This window comes from Melampsora larici-populina, assembly GCF_000204055.1.
Source record: "Melampsora larici-populina 98AG31 unplaced genomic scaffold MELLAscaffold_64, whole genome shotgun sequence".
NCBI classification, from domain to species: domain Eukaryota; kingdom Fungi; phylum Basidiomycota; class Pucciniomycetes; order Pucciniales; family Melampsoraceae; genus Melampsora; species Melampsora laricis-populina.
The window spans coordinates 196842-213023 of record NW_006768828.1 but is presented as its reverse complement, the minus strand read 5'-3'; the positions used below and the strand labels follow the sequence as shown (position 1 = coordinate 213023).

General features: G+C 42.0%; 4 protein-coding genes across 4 annotated transcripts; 3 read left to right on the top strand and 1 right to left on the bottom strand.

Annotated features, from left to right (window-relative positions):
* Positions 1-589: 589 nt before the first annotated feature.
* MELLADRAFT_112297 (uncharacterized protein) lies at positions 590-983 on the top strand (the record flags this gene model as incomplete). The annotated part of the gene is made up of 2 exons (XM_007416819.1): positions 590-823; positions 870-983. The coding sequence occupies 2 exons, from the start codon at positions 590-592 to the stop codon at positions 981-983; spliced, it is 348 nt and encodes a 115-aa protein (XP_007416881.1).
* Positions 984-8810: 7827 nt separating this feature from the next.
* Positions 8811-9852, top strand: MELLADRAFT_75853 (uncharacterized protein; the record flags this gene model as incomplete). Its single annotated transcript, XM_007416769.1, has 5 exons — positions 8811-9014; positions 9095-9185; positions 9260-9346; positions 9446-9548; positions 9617-9852. 5 exons carry the CDS (start codon positions 8846-8848, stop codon positions 9755-9757), a joined length of 591 nt encoding a protein of 196 aa, XP_007416831.1.
* A 1373-nt stretch (positions 9853-11225) lies between these two features.
* On the bottom strand, positions 11226-13448 carry MELLADRAFT_45600 (uncharacterized protein; the record flags this gene model as incomplete). The annotated part of the gene is made up of 8 exons (XM_007416738.1): positions 11226-11473; positions 11537-11618; positions 11688-11936; positions 12005-12410; positions 12496-12700; positions 12771-12858; positions 12920-12974; positions 13328-13448. The coding sequence occupies 8 exons, from the start codon at positions 13332-13334 to the stop codon at positions 11438-11440; spliced, it is 1128 nt and encodes a 375-aa protein (XP_007416800.1).
* A 614-nt stretch (positions 13449-14062) lies between these two features.
* On the top strand, positions 14063-15057 carry MELLADRAFT_93996 (uncharacterized protein; the record flags this gene model as incomplete). The annotated part of the gene is made up of 7 exons (XM_007416786.1): positions 14063-14105; positions 14283-14380; positions 14461-14474; positions 14538-14640; positions 14785-14807; positions 14906-14939; positions 15028-15057. The coding sequence occupies 7 exons, from the start codon at positions 14063-14065 to the stop codon at positions 15055-15057; spliced, it is 345 nt and encodes a 114-aa protein (XP_007416848.1).
* Positions 15058-16182: the final 1125 nt, after the last annotated feature.

Here is a 16182-nt window from a genome sequence, read left to right as displayed (position 1 = left end):
ACCGTGGAACCTTTCAATCAATGAGATAGGTTCAGAGATGGTGGTGTATCGAGAAATATCATGTAGCGATAGTCAAATGGCGAAACCGGGGAAAGTCAAAAGTCAAGACGTCAAAATCACCTTTCCAAGTAAACTCAACAGAGCTCAACCACGTTGGGTGGATCAAAGGCTCAAAGCGGTCGGCTTAAATTGATTGCTGATGATATGAAACAGAGAAGGATTAGAAGGTCTTAGAATTCCTTCAGATGAAAAAGAAACAGAAGGAGAAGGAGAGAAAGAAGGGAATTCGTATTTCGAAAAACTGAACCATCAGGAATTATTCCCCCCAGTCTCAACTACAACATATCTCCGTCCTCTGGAACTCATACCTCATCGAATCAAATCCACTTCTTAATCTCCATCGGAATCTTTCTCCTTCACTTTCTTCCTTGTTAGAAAGCTGTGGTATTTCAATCACATCGCACTGCTTTTGATACGATTGTACAATTCCAAAACAAGTCCTCATACCTTACAGTCTCACTTGCCGCGTGGTGATCAGCACTTATCAATCCATTCGCATCTTACCAACTAATTGCCTCCGCCGCTCACCATGAAAAACATCGGAGCACAATGGGCATTGTCACGGAAGAGGACTGGGCGCATGTCTCATGAGATCTTGGCGAGTGCTTGTCGTTGCTTGGTACACCGTAATCGCCTCACGTGGGTTGCAGCCATGTCTAGCAACTGGGCGGACAAGTATCTTCCCATACAGCGTAAAATCGCTGGACAGAAAACAACGGGATCTACAATTACAAGGGTACTACAGACTGCCAAGAAGGTCCTTGTGCGTTTTTGATGCATTCACCTTGTGGCACTGGTAACCTATATAGCACGTGGATCCGTTGGAACACCCACCGTCCGTCAGACTTACTCCAGCAAGAGAAGCGCGATTTTTTTTGCAAACTGAGAGGTACAAAGTACGTGAGGATGTGATGTGCCAATGAGCATGTACGCTCAAAACTTCGTGCCTTCGCCAATAAATGGCTGATATGATGGTTTTTACATCTGAGGAACTATTATACCGGGATATGAAGGGGCACAGTTCTTGGACGGCCTTTTGCTGGACAGTGGGCGTTTGTGGCCAGTCAGTCTGGACGCTGATATCAATCGAGGATCGAGAGTCAGATTGTGTGTGATACCTACAACTCTCATTGAAACACAATTTCCTAGCACAAGTGACAAAGCTGAATCACAGCTATCCAGATTAGTTCACGAAGGGTTTCAAGGATGAACACATGTGGTCATGTTCTTTGGATAGTGTCTTAAACACGTTTGTCAGAATTCTTTTGTCGAGCTAGGGGCCGAAGCTTGTTGGCCGGGTGTTTGTAATTACAAGTGGTGTGGAAGCAAAACCAGAGTCAGAAAGTAAGAAGGGTGTGCATGAGTGCGCTACCGACAAGCAGCATTTCAAGCCCATCACAGATGCTGAGTGGCTCAGCTTGATTCTTTGGCACTGCTTTGCTCAACCATCAAGCTTGGGCCCCTACTTGACAAAAGAATTCTGACAAGTGTGTTAGAGTCCGTTCGGCTGCCTTCGACCTCGCAGGCGTAGACTTGCGAGGCGTCTACCTGCGGATCCGCAGGTAGACCATGTCTGCCACGAAGCGTGTACCAGGGTTTGGTGCGTTCGGTACACTCGACTTGAAGTGTAGTTGACCTCGCAACTTATGGGTTTTCTCCCTTTGCAAAATCTGATGTCGCGCTCCTGGTTTCAGGTCTATGGCACTAGCCAGGTCAACCTGCAAGATTCGACCAAAACGTCAAACCTGGCAGGTCGACAAATTTGGCTGGCCGACCTCGAGGTGGACGCCTCAAAGGTCGACCGCGGCTTCTGTACCGAACAGCAGAATTTCAAGCGTACACTTCAAACTGCCTCGAAGCGTACGCTTGAGATTTTGGCTGGGTCAACCTGCGAGGTCGGAGGCAACCGAACGGACTCTTAAGAACTACTTGATTTATCCCACGTGCCAGAAAGATCTTGGACACTTCATTGGCCCTTGAGAAGAAATTTCAAAATATTTGAAGAAAGATGGAAATATCGCTGGAATGACCTTGGGTGGATTAAACCTACCAACAGAACCTTTGATACACCCCAGACACTTAAAAACATGCAGAATATGTTCCAAGCTGCTACCAGAGACTTGAACCCCAGGCAAGTCCTGTTCCAATCTTGTAGCACACAAACCTGAACCAACCTGATGAATTATCAAATGAATGGACCCACAGGATTGGAGCCATGGAAAAAGTCACATGTATCATGACATATACACAATCATACCCATGGAAGGCTGGGGTTACAAGTAAAATCAATTTTCTTGCAAATGAAAGGTGCAGCACAAACAGCTTTCCTGATATGTATCAGGTAAATGGCTTCACACCTGAGCTGGATAGTTGTTCAATCACAGGTCTACTAGAGCCTTAGCTTCATTGGGAACAATCCAATCAAAACTTCCTTCTCCAAAGTCTACTGCATGGCCAGAGTTAGTTTCAGAATGTGGGGCCAGGCCCAATAGTCTCCTGTCAAGATCAGGCCTCCTGCAGTCTGATACATGATTCATAAAACCCTCACTTGGATTACAATAATAGAATGGCAGCTTAGAGTGAAATGTTTGGGGGTTTCCAGACAAGATCACTGTCCATGAACCCAGCATTCTACAAGATGTCCCAATGAATCATCCTTACCTTCCTATCTTACCAACTGCTATAATGCAGCTGAATCTAAGATATCTCCAATTCAATCATATATCTCAAGCTGGAAGGAGTGGTTTCTACTAAAAACACCTTGTGCCACATCCCAAAGATTGTTTTGTGATCATGATGCCTCAAATAGCATAAATGTTGGAGAACATATTCATTCACCTTTAGAATGGTAGACATATCTATTGTATGTGTATATCCATCCAGGCATGATATTCTTGTATACACAATCTAAATCAAGGAGTTCAAATCAGCACCCATAATTTCAACCCCTCATCTTCCTTTGACACCTGTGTTTCAAGCAGAAGGAGATGGATTTGAAATCATCATGATTTCCACAGATTTGGGTGATATTAGACCTGTGATAGACTGAACTATCCTCAGGCAATGGAGATATAATGCAAAGCATTCATCACAGTAAAGATACCCTGGAACAGAAACTAATCAAATAACTATCAACTCAGGATGGATAGTGTGATGCTTATGAATGTAGTAATCAATCACAGTGCCTGTGGCACCACCAACATAGATGCCTCGGATCAGGAGATCTGAGGTATTGTCAGATGCAAACCCTTGGTCAAATCTTATCTGAGGTTTCTGTCCAAGGTACCATTATGCGCCAAATATTACCTCAGATCAAAACATTGAAAGCTCCTGTCCGAGGTTTCAGATCCGAGAAAGCCTAGGATTTCCCAATCCAAGGTCAATATGTTGGCAGTGTGGATAATGCCCCCAAAGTCAGGGGCCCTACAGTGTTTGCATCTGTCTTGCAGTTGTATTTTTTTTGTTTGGCAAATGTCTACACACGTACACAAAGACAAACTGGATGAGTTCTGGCAAGTCAGAACAAGAGATGAGCAACCCTGAATACTCAGTGTCGCTGTTGCAACAGCATAGTACATTTCCCTTCTTGTTTTCTTTTCAATCCAGAATGTTTTCCAGTCATTAATATTTGGAAATAGATCAGCCTTTGGACTGTTACAGTTAGCCGGGCAGTCTTCCTCTTTGGTCCACCACTTGGTAAGCTACAGAAGCTGTGATGTGAGGTACCTTGAAGAATTGAAGACTACATAGACTTGTGTTATGGCTATCACTGGTCAAAGATTGAATGGATAAGGCTAAAATTTCTCAAAACAACAATATTGACAAGCTGGCTAGTTATATCACATTTTGGTTGAATAGTATTGTCACCAGCTCAAGATGCATCCCTGGGTGATGCCAGTCAACCAGAATCTTTGACCGAGCAAAACCAAAAGCTTTCAAAAAATTGAAGTGGTATCAACTATTGTAGAAGATACAATTAAGATATTTCAAAACTTAGTCAAACAGCAACACAATTTGACAGAGATTATTGATCAATTAAGGCCAAGATACAATACTTAAAAAAAGAGGAAGAGGAAAAGCAAAACTATCAATTTGTACAATCAGAAGAAGAATATATCATCCAAAAAGTTAGGAATAAATTGACATCATGGAAAGAACAAATTGAAAAAGAATGGAGAACACAACAAGAAATTTGAGAGGGAGAAAGGCAAAAATTATTAAGAGTGATACATCATTGGCAAGAACAAAGGATTGAAGAAGTAGATGAAGCTCAAAGTGCTGATGATGAGAATTAAAACAATCCTCAAAAATATGGTTCATCAAATCCTTTATGTTCCTTTGCATCACCTTCAAAAACTAAGTATAAAAAGAATAAAAACTTACAAGATGTTTGAACAAATGGTTGCGACAATGTTAAACAATACTCAAATCTTATCATCTTGTTGATCACCAACAACACTTCAAACCAGAAATGGTAATGATAACCAACTTTATACTGATGGTCTTCCAGACCAAATCAATTATTAGTTTATGAACATTCAGATGCTTCAGATGCTACAATGACACATCCAAAGTCCACTTCAAAAACCATTCCAACACACTTATCTTATATTAAATCTTTGTTTTAATCTTGTCTCATCATATCCACTATGTTATTTTCAGATAATTAATTCCAAAAGAAAGAAAACCATACCAATGTTTATTCCTGCTTTTTTCACTTTACTTCAAATGCCACTTCTCAAAAAGAGCAAAAAACAAAAAGAAAAAAACAGATCAACAGAAAAAAACATCCTTGTCATCATCAAATATAGAAAGCTAAATCAATTCTTTCCAATCCTAGCCAACAAAGAAGGTTCTCCATTCCCATTCCCACTATTTCCATTAGCACCTTTACTTTTCTCAAAATTAATTCCACCTCTTCCACCTCTTCCACCATGACCATGATGATGATGATTTATTTTTTTTAAGCAATTTCTTCTACAGAGGACATTGATTTTTCTTCTGAATCTGCATCTTTTCCATTGCTAAAGATTGTGTTTTTGTTGACTACTATGTCATTCTTCCAATTGTTCTTCTCTTGAATCTTTCTTTCTCTGTCTATATTCTTTCTTGTGTTTAATTTCTTCTGTGGCATCTTGAGCCAGGAGGAATTGGGGCCAGCGTGAATCCTGGACTGAGCCTTCTGTTTCTTCTGCTGGTTCACATTATTGTTCAAAAAATTGGGGATTTTACTTAAGGAATGGCTCCTGAAGATCAGGAGACCACAAGAACAAGACTGGTGAGAGTGAGAGAGTGAAGGAACAGAGAGTCTTTGTTCTTTCACAGCTGAAGGGTCTCATAGAGAGACTTGTGTTCCTGCATGCCTTGATGATGACCTCATCTAGGGCAGGGCTGGTTTCACCAGGATCGAGCTTGTCTCAGATTTGACCTGGGACCCCTGACACTTCAAGAGCTTCCCAACTGTGCCATGGATGGGCTTCATTCCTAGTCCTGTTGTCACCAACCTACTTGGCTAAACTAAGACCTCTCTGCACAGCGGCATATGTGCCCTTGCAGAGGGGCTTATGACTAATTGTTGAATTCCAGTGTGAAAACTCCAAGAATTAGGTGCCATTATGGAGTCTGTTGCATTTTGGTGCTTCCCTCACAAACAAACCTCACCTGAACCCACATCAAAATATATTCAGAATGATTTTCTACACATCCTTGAACTTCCCAGTAGTGGAGGACCAGTTAGTACAGGGTTCACTGTACTTCTTTTCTCACAATTTCAAAGCACAAAATAATACAAGGCAATGTCAAGTTCAAGTCAAACAAACATAGTAGAGATATCAGATGAAAAGAGTTCATGTAGTTTAGAGCCCGTTTGGTCCCTTTTCAGATATTATCTGACCTGAAAGCCAAATTTTGACTTGCCCCTATCTCAAGGGGCACATCAAGATTTTGGTATCTCAGGGATGAAAACTACCAAACAGCAACCTGAAAAAGGTCAACAGGCATCTGTTGACCTCTTCAAGATCATATTGCTGTTTGGTAACAATCTCCAAGCTGCATCTTTGCTCTCTATCTCATCTAAACTTCTAAAATGGTCATCCATGACCTTCACCGTTCTCTTGCTTCAACAAAACCTCCTCATATGGAATTCATGCAACAAGTGTGATAATAACACAAGTAATAATATCAATTAATTGTTTGTTTGGAGAAACATACATGATCTAGGCTGTGGAATAGAGGGGTATCAAGAACATGAATAAAGAAAAAAAGAAAAGGAAAAAAAGAGGAAAAAAACGGAAACAAACAAAACAAATGGAAACGAACAAAACAAAACAAATAAAGAAAAGAAAAGGAAAAGAGACAAAAAACAAAAAACAAGGAGAGCAATGGTTGAATAAGTTGCCAGGTCATGAAAAAGCGGAGCAAACGAGTGAGGATCAAAAGCTATCAAGAGGCAACATGAAAAGGGTATGTGTTGCTAATGAGATGTGGAGAGAGAAGTGGATGATCAAGGACAATGTGGGAGGGGCAGATAGAGATAGAGGGCCGAGATACAGCCTCAAGGCTCTATCTCTATCTGGTCAACTATCTTGATCTTGTTGATCAGATATTGACCCCAAATACTGGAACCGACCAACAATCAGGTTTTCAATTTTTGGTTGAGATTGGACCAAGATACTATCTGACAGTATGTAACACTTTTGGTGTGAAATTTCATCAGATAGTATCTGATCAGCGGGACCGAACAGGCCCTTAAATATGCAGGATTGAGATTTGTTGTAGTTGTTTTCACTTTGTTTTTTCTTTTCCCTTAGAACTTTTTGAGCAGTTCTTGCTGCTTATCTTTCCCCATCATTGGAATAAAGCATCCCATCACTCCTCTATGGTCACCCAGAGGGGTCCCATACCCCTCTCAATGTTGGTTGGGACATCAAGAAAATACCCATCTGATTCTTGGAAGATATCAGAAGGACCTGGAGTTTTTACAGTTCAGACGGTATATGCGTGAAGGCTCCACCTCATCCCAATTTCTTCCATGCAGCCACTTCAGAGTAGGGCTGTGACCCAACCCTGTGAGCTCTGGGCTGGCCCTGGGGCCAAATTCAGCCCTGAGTGAACCCAATGACCTCTGAGGACTGCTCAGGGCCGGTAGGAGACCAGTGTGAAGGCACTTTTTTGGCAAAAAAAGGTTGGCACCCCAGTGGGGTTGGGCCCCTGGGAGGCCTGAAGAGCCCACAGGGCCATATTCAACTTTCATCAAGCCAAATTTAGATGCCCTGGGGTGCATACCATCAGCTCTGTGAAAGTCACAGGCAGAGTTGGCCGGGCGGAGCCAGGTCTGGGTCACAGCCATACTTCAGAGTAATTCCCATTTGGTTTTACAAAAGCTCTCCTTCCTAGAACTCAATTTTGAATTCTTCTGGCTGATATTTAGGCAATCAGTCATTGGGTTGTTATTTCCCCTCTACCGCATCCTCAAGGCCAATCAACTTCAAAATTTATGACTAGTCTCAATATTGAAGAAGATCTTGAAATAGAAAACTTCTTTCTTTTTGGAACCACTAGAATATGTGGGCATGCCCACAACAGGTAAACTATGATTGTGTTTAGGTAAAATGGATTGTGAGTACTATGGAATTACTATTGAGGCAATATAGGTTTAGTACTACCAGGAAAATATATGATTGTATCAAATTGTAAAACACATGTGATTCTGCATGGGATTAATTGGATGGTTGATGTGATCAGGAATGTGATTGCTGAATGATGTTTGTCTAATATCATTAAATAATCATCCATTTTAATTGTACCGGTTTTGCCTGATTTGCTTTGAAAGTTTATTAATCAATTGAAAGATCTTGAAAGCTTGAGTGATATAAGTGAAACTGGAAATCACTTGAACAACCTTGCCTTAACAGTTGGGAGGCTGTGAACAGTACGGGATCCAGTGTTCCAAAGAATGATGGGGAACTTTCATTCCACACAATGAGAAAGAAATGAATTTTTGATGCTGGAACAATTTATCCTTCAAGTTTTCATGATCATCAGTTACTCAGTCATGACATACACACCATCCTTTATATTTCATCTTTACTAAACTTCTCTACTTCTCTAATCAATGTGATCTTTGTCATTAACTACATTTTTTCATATTCCCTCTCTTCAAGAAAATTGAAGGAAAAAATGTTGGAAAAGATTTAGAAAGGAAGGAAGGTGAAGGTGAGTAAATTAGACTGAATAGCAGTGTTTCAAAGATTTATGATTTGGAAGAGCATAGCACCTCTCAAACCTGGTTGAGCCAGTTGACTTTTTGGCTGGGGATGTCAAAAAATGTGAACTTGATACACAAATTTACTGCCAAAAAGTAACTGGGTCAACCAGGTGTTTTCAGAACCAGGTTATGTTTAAGAGGGGCTAATGGATGTCCAATCCTGCTACTCACTGGCAGCAATAGTAAAATAACACTGGCAGCAGTAGCAAAATAACACTGGCAGCAGTTGGAAATAAACAACTGGATTGAGCTACGTCATCCTCATGGCTGTATGTGCCATCAAAGAAAAGTTGATCTTTCCTCTTTGATTGCTTTACCTAATTGAGCTCGGTACCGCCACGGATGCTCCGAACTTGGTAATTCACATTTCTTTGAGTCCCATCAGTCCCGGGCTCACACTACCCGGACGTCCTCGGGCATACCCCGGCGGGCCAAGCGACTCATGTCAAGCTCATCAACTTCTTTGTCAAATGCACCCCGACTCGCCAGAAGTTTATAATTCACCTTCCAACAACCAAAATGATCCCGTCAAATATATCACCAGTCAATGGCAACCATTCCACACCTGGCTTTCATGGAGATACCGTCGGAACTGGAAATGATCAAATCTCACCAGAAGAACAACAAAGGAGTCAGTTAGAAGATAAACTTGAACAATTATTACAGACGCTACTGGAAGTGGGAATATGTGAGATGCTTTCGACGTTTTGATCACACACTTGCTATGCTCACAAATCTTACGATTCATTTTTTACTTCTATCTGAAAGGTACGAGTGATGTTCAAGAGAACGCTAGAGAAGGAGGTGGCGCAGGTAGAGGAGAGCCATTTGGTTCAGGAGGATTGGTTGGGAAGAAAATGTAGGTTTTCTTGATGAATGGCATCGTGAACGCACCAAACTTACGAGCAGTATTTCTTTCGACTGACCATTTAGAAATGAGTCCATCAACCTGATGGCCGAACTATATGACATCAACACTTCACTAACACCCGAGATTCCAATACCGATGGAAGTAATACAGTACGTCTGAAGAGTTGTTTCTCAACAATTCCCATCGATGAACATAATCACCCCCGCCTGGTGTCGATTCTCACTCTCTCTCAATCTTTTACTCTGTAGACACATCGACCAAGGAACCAATCCGGATCGATGGCTCAAGTCTTTCGTGGAGAGGGCCGCGCACGAGAACATGTACACTAATGGTATTCTATCGAATTTCAATGTAAGCTCCCACTCTCTAATTAGCTACTCGGAAACTTGCAGCTAGCTCAACCATCCAATGAATCATAGGCATACAATACATTGCTTGAAACTCAATTGGCCCAGCACTTTCCAGAGCTGAGTGCCCAGTTCCAAGTGCCACAACCAACAGATCAAAACGCTCCTATCACTGAAGACACGCCAACCGGTACGAACAATCCTTCTGTTTGAGAACCATCTGGAATTATTGTTATGGATTAGATTATATTAGGTACCCGCGACCTTTTAGGATAATAATATGTACTACTTTTGTTTCTTACTTTTTTACTTCAGGGTCTACCTCTTGAGATGTTGACGGAATAGGGTGGTTGGAAGACATCATAAGCAGACCGACGTACCGGTCATGTGAAGGATCTCCTCGAATATCTCGGCCACTAGCGGAAAACCACTCCTCTGACATCTTCACTTTGCGTGGGCCCGCGGCATCTTCCTTTGTGAAGCTTTAGTTTGATCAAATGTATTTAGTCATGTACGATTACAAACTAACTTTCTTCCCCATTCAGTGTCATCAGTAAAGCAATACTTTGTCAATGTAACATTTGATTAATTTCTAATGAGAGCGCATCATCTATTCATAATAACAAAGCGTACAACTATGTAAGCTGATAAGCACACCACTTTCATGGCAACAATTAGTCATAGAGTTCTGTGTCTTCAAGCCCTCATAATACCACCCAAGTTTTACAAACCCATTGTGATATATTGTCATTGTGCAAACACAACATTTAAACATGGCACATTTTCCAGCAGCTTTTATGCTCTCATTAGCTCATGTTCAATAAGAAGCATATTTGGTTTCAGCATGGGATTTGGTGCGACCATCACCACTGATGTAAAGGAAACCCACTTGAGCTTTGATGAATGAAGAGCTAATAGTAATACCACTTAGTATGCAATCAACCCCATGCTATAAATCTAGGGATTATCTCAGACTCAACTTGCATCTCTGATTTCCTTTATGTAGTGTATCAAGATAGAATTAGATTTAGTTGAAGATAGAACCCATCAAGACGAGTCTAATTATCATGCTCTTCAAAATAAAAGAGATGAAGTGTGCATAAATTTAGTCACAGACACATTACATACACACTTCTTCTCCAAGAAATTTGGAAGTTCTAAAGAACCAATCCAGAATATTTCACCATGACCTTTTCAGATAAGGAAAGATAATGAAGTGGATGCAATTTCAAGAGATGAATAAGTGATAATGTTAATAACACGAAATTTTGACGCCACAGCCGTTCGAAAAATATGTCAGACAGGATGGCCGAGTGGTTAAGGCGGTAGTTTCGAATCTTTCAATGGTTATCATTGTCACGCTCGATCAGCTACTTCACTCTGTGAGCGTGAGTTCAAATCTCACTTCTGTCGAGCGTCTCTTTTGCCCCCCAGATACTCATTGATGACGTGAAGCCGCACGAGGTCCGCCATCCAGTTCTGCTCAAGGTGGCACAACCTGTGGCAACGGATGGAGTGATAGTCTAGGGCACGGGGTTGACATTGAGCCTGTCGTAATTCACTGGCGGGCAAAATCATGGCCACTGCACTTGGGCGGCGTTTTTTGTCACGGATGGGGGCAAAGATCATCTTGACACCTCAGAACTTCAACAGGTCTCAATCCGTAAGGATCAGACTGCATGGCGACGGAACAAAAGAAGCACAGGAAATATATTTCACGTTGAGGTCATTCAAAAAGGACACAAAAAAGAACTACTGATGGGAGAAAGAAAAGCTAGAATGGATGTCATGAACGTTTCTGCTCTACGGTTCTTGAACTTTACATGGCGAAAGCGATCATATATTGGGAAGCTAATATAGCACTTCACAGACGCCTCTAATTGAAATGAGACCTCAGAAACATTTACGGTGCACGATGGAGGGTCCACTCTACATATACGGAAACATCGTCAGTGTCTGTGCAAGGTTTGATCGAAGCTGAAATGGACTAACCTCATCGTACTCTTGCTTGGAGATCCACATCTGCTGGAAGGTAGAGAGGGAAGCCAAAATGGAACCACCGATCCAGACGGAGCTAAACGCATAACAAACGAAGGCATGAGCATCTTTCAAACCGGATGACCCCAGGAACTTTGGAACTTACTATTTTCGCTCTGGTGGAGCAACAATCTTAACCTTCATGCTGCTAGGAGCAAGGGCAGTGATCTCCTTTTGCATCCTGTCAGAAATGCCGGAGTACATGGTGGTACCACCAGACATGACGACGTTACCGTACAAGTCTTTTCGGATATCCAAGTCACACTTCATGATCGAATTGTAGGTAGTCTCGTGGATACCAGAGGCTTCGAGACCCAAGAGCGAGGGTTGGAAGAGGGCCTCGGGAGCTCGGAATCTAGAGAGAATAGGAAGCGTGAGTTTAAGGCCTGATCATCAATCAAAGCTAAAGCTAAACCACCGTACCGTTCGTTTCCAATGGTAATGACCTGTCCATCGGGTAGTTCGTAGCTCTTCTCGAGCGCGGAAGATTGACTAGCGGTTTGCATTTCCTGTTCGAAATCAAGAGCAACGTAGCAAAGCTTCTCCTTGATATCTCGAACGATTTCTCTTTCGGCAGTTGTCGTGAAGCTGTAACCACGTTCCATCAAGATCTTGATCAAGTAATCGGTCAAATCTCGACCGGCAAGATCCAATCTCAAAATGGCATGGGGAAGCGCGTAACCCTCGTAGATGGGTACAGTGTGAGTAACACCGTCACCAGAATCCAAAACAATACCGGTGGTACGACCAGATGCGTACAAAGAAAGTACGGCTTGGATGGCAACGTAGAAAGCAGGAGCGTTGAAGGTTTCGAACATGATCTGCGTCACTATAAGGAGATAAACACATTCAAATGACGTCATCAGTAGAGAGCACGCTTTATAGCCTGATACACAGTTTGATTTTTTGCGCACTTTTTTCTCGGTTGACTTTTGGATTAAGAGGTGCCTCAGTCAACAAGACGGGGTGTTCCTCGGGAGCAACACGTAGCTCATTGTAGAAAGTGTGATGCCAGATTTTCTCCATGTCATCCCAGTTGGTGACGATCCCGTGTTCAATGGGATATTTGAGGGTTAGGATACCTCTTTTGGATTGAGCCTCGTCTCCAACGTAGGAGTCCTAGAGTGAAGAAAAGTATGGATTCAACGGTCAACAATATTGATAATCAAACAAAGGAAAAAGGACGTACCTTTTGACCCATACCAACCATCACACCTTGATGACGGGGACGTCCAACAATGGAGGGGAAAACAGCACGGGGAGCATCGTCTCCGGCGCTAGAGTTAGAAAGACATGAGTACCTGTGGGGCTTGCGAGAAAGTGATCGAAGAGACTTACAAGCCAGCTTTGCACATACCCGAACCATTGTCAATGACCAAGGCTGCTACCTCATCTGTGAAAAGTAAGTAATAGGATGTTAGTTGACTTATTCTATTATAAGAGCGAGACGGATCGGGTGTGGTCAAATGAAGACATAGGATTTAGTGGGGTCGGAGACTCCAGCAGACAAAGAGAGATGCCATGCAAACATCGCATCGCTTCGACGGATGCAAAGGAACGATTGGTGAGGTCACCATGAGTAGGATACCTCGCTAATTAGTCTGATTTCACGCATGACTGTGATATCCAAGATGCTCTGGGATGACTCTTTTTCCGATATGATGAGACCGTTTGAAGATTGAAGATCAAAGGAAAAGACAAGACAAAGAGATGGGAAAGTGAAAGAAAGCGAAAAGAATGACATACCTTCCATTTTGATGATAATAAGTAAAGTAAAGTGAAAAGAAGTGGATTAAAAGTATGAATAATGTAAGCTGCTGCTCGATCGCAAGTGGATGATGGATGAGTTGAGTTTGATTGGAGTGTCTGATTCTGAATGGTAATCAGTTCAGGTAAAGAGGACCAATTAGTGTTTAAGTTTTAGCTTATGTACTAAAAAGCGGTGTACACATACCTAGCCTTGTTTATGCCAAGACTCCGATCAAAATACAAATCTCATTTGATGATCAACTCCCGCGATATACGCATCTTAGTATGCTCATACCGCATGTTGCGATGCGATACACCCTCATACCGCACCGTGTAGTGCTGGTATCACTCGCTATAAGGATTGTACTGTTCACGTACACGGTACACCCAGGCACCCAGGTCTAAGACAAAATGCTTCGTCATGTGCTGCGCTTCATCCTGAAATCTGACTCAAGCCAGAATCTGTTCGATCACAGTTCCGAGCATCCAAGAACACAACAGATTGACAAAAATGCCTTATCAAGTCAGTGGAAGTGATTATTTGTTCTTGTATCGGTATCATCTGAGCTTACCATTGGTATCTGACCATGACCATTTCATTACGACATGATGGTTATGACTACGTAGACTACATTCACGTTGAATCAGCGTGCCAAGGGGCAAGTTCAGTGAAGTCAAATACCTATCATTACAAAAATCTCATTCTATGAACTGTTTGTATTTCGGCTCTTGATGGTTTCATGGATCCGATCTTGTGAAGGCAGGTGTCATCTTGGTCAGTACCACGCAGTCTGATAACTCTACAACACGATCTATGTATATAAAAAATCTGATGCGTTGTCTTCTCGTACTCCAACAGTTACAGATGAGATCAGTCGACACATCAAGGATGGTCTAAAGAACTGTGATGTGATTCTTTCAATTCCTCTACAATTTAAAGACTTGTGATAAGAGATCCATGTCACTTATGCTCATACGATCTTTCATCAGATCGGTGTGGCTCACTTTTTCATCCAGCACACGAGCGCCGCACTGAGTATCAATGAAAATGTAATGTCACGTATTCTTCACCCTAAATAATTCCGGAAAGAGGAACCAGATCTGAGTTACTGATTTGGCTCTCATTCGAGCAGTGTGATTCCGAGTGAGTCTACGGACTTGAATTCTTTGATGGCCTTCATCACTCTTGACCCAATGCGTTATTCAGACTGATGTTTATATCGTTGGACTTGTCTAGCGTGAGGAAGGACATGGACATGGCCCTAGACCATCTTGTTCCCGAAAGTCTCAAATGGAAGCACACTGATGAAGTACGTTGCGCTCCTCGCTCGCTTGAACTGCTCCTGGAATTGTGGTACTTAGGAAAACAAACCATAAAACTCATTGTTTCTATCGGGTTCCCAGGGACCTGATGACTCAGTATCGCATACTAAATCCTCTCTGATTGGTTCGAGCATTTCTATACCAATCACCAAAGGTTCGCTTTCTGAGAATTTGCTTCCCATCTTACAATCTATCCGTGAAATTTTCTTCATGGAGTAGAATTTTCTAATCTGATCCTCGTTTTTGAAATAGGGAGATTGAACCTGGGAACCTGGCAAGGCATCTAGTAAGTCTTTTTTCTGCCAACAACAGTATCCAACAGTTGCTAATAATATCTCGAAACTGTGTCTTGAAACCATCTCAATTGAAAAAAGCCTGACCGAGTTCAGACACATGCCTCATAGTCGTAGGATTGTGTGTACCATAGTGTGCGTTCTGACTCGAGCTTGATTTTGCGTCAGTCACAGAGCTAATGGATACACAACATCATTAATCATAGGCCATGAATGAACCACAGAGCCAGATGGACTGCACTGGTAATGACGATGATCTCTTGCATACCTTTTGATATCTCAGAGGGTTTTGTTGTGTCTTCATTCCAGCGGTCTTGGATCTTAATAATGCGCACACCTGGCGTCTTTGTGGGCTAAACAAATGTACTAAACCAATTGTTTTGAAGACAGCTAAAAACCTTGCAAAGATCAGAAATAAAATTTTGAGAAAATCAAACATGGTCAAATCTAACAAATGAAAGCAGTGGGGAGAAGAACAGACATGAAATACTCTGTAGGAAGAGTCTACATTAAGTGATAACTACCAGCCCCTCGGTTACGTTGTAGAATCTGTTTTGGGCGCGTTTGCGTAAGCAAAACTCAGTTATAGCCTGACTTGAACTCGCTCCTCAAATCGCGGGCGCTTCCACCCGGCGTAAGTGAGTTAGCCCTCCGGGGGTCAGGGTTCTGGAGTTGGTGTGGCTTGTGTTAAGCTAGTCTCACAGTGGATCTCATGCGCTAACCAAGTTGAGGTCCCGACAAATTCAGCTACAACACCCTTGATTGATTATTGCGCTTGGGAGCGAAAAATTTACGATAAAACAACCTCAACATAGTGGGTACTCTAAACCAAAATCATTTTACCAGTTCACATGGGACAATCAATTGTACCTGTTATCATTCCCTCGAAGTGAAACTGAGCCTAGCTCCAAACTTGTAGTCATACTTGAACCCCATCTTCACAATCACAGTCCCTATTTCTATAGTTCTGTTTAATTCCTCACGTTTTCTCTTTTCACGTTTTTTGCCTAAACATTTTTCAAATAAAGAATTAGAGGTACAGCTTCCAGAACACCGTATTTCTGACAATATTTACAAATGAACGGGATTTGTTTCTATGAAATGAATGGGATTTGTTTCTATGATAATATATATCATCTTGTTTCAGATTATTCAGCTTCAAAATAAAGCACTTGACGTTGCCGGACAAAATTAGACAACCTAAGGAGTCTTCTATCTGACCCCTTTAGCAACCAC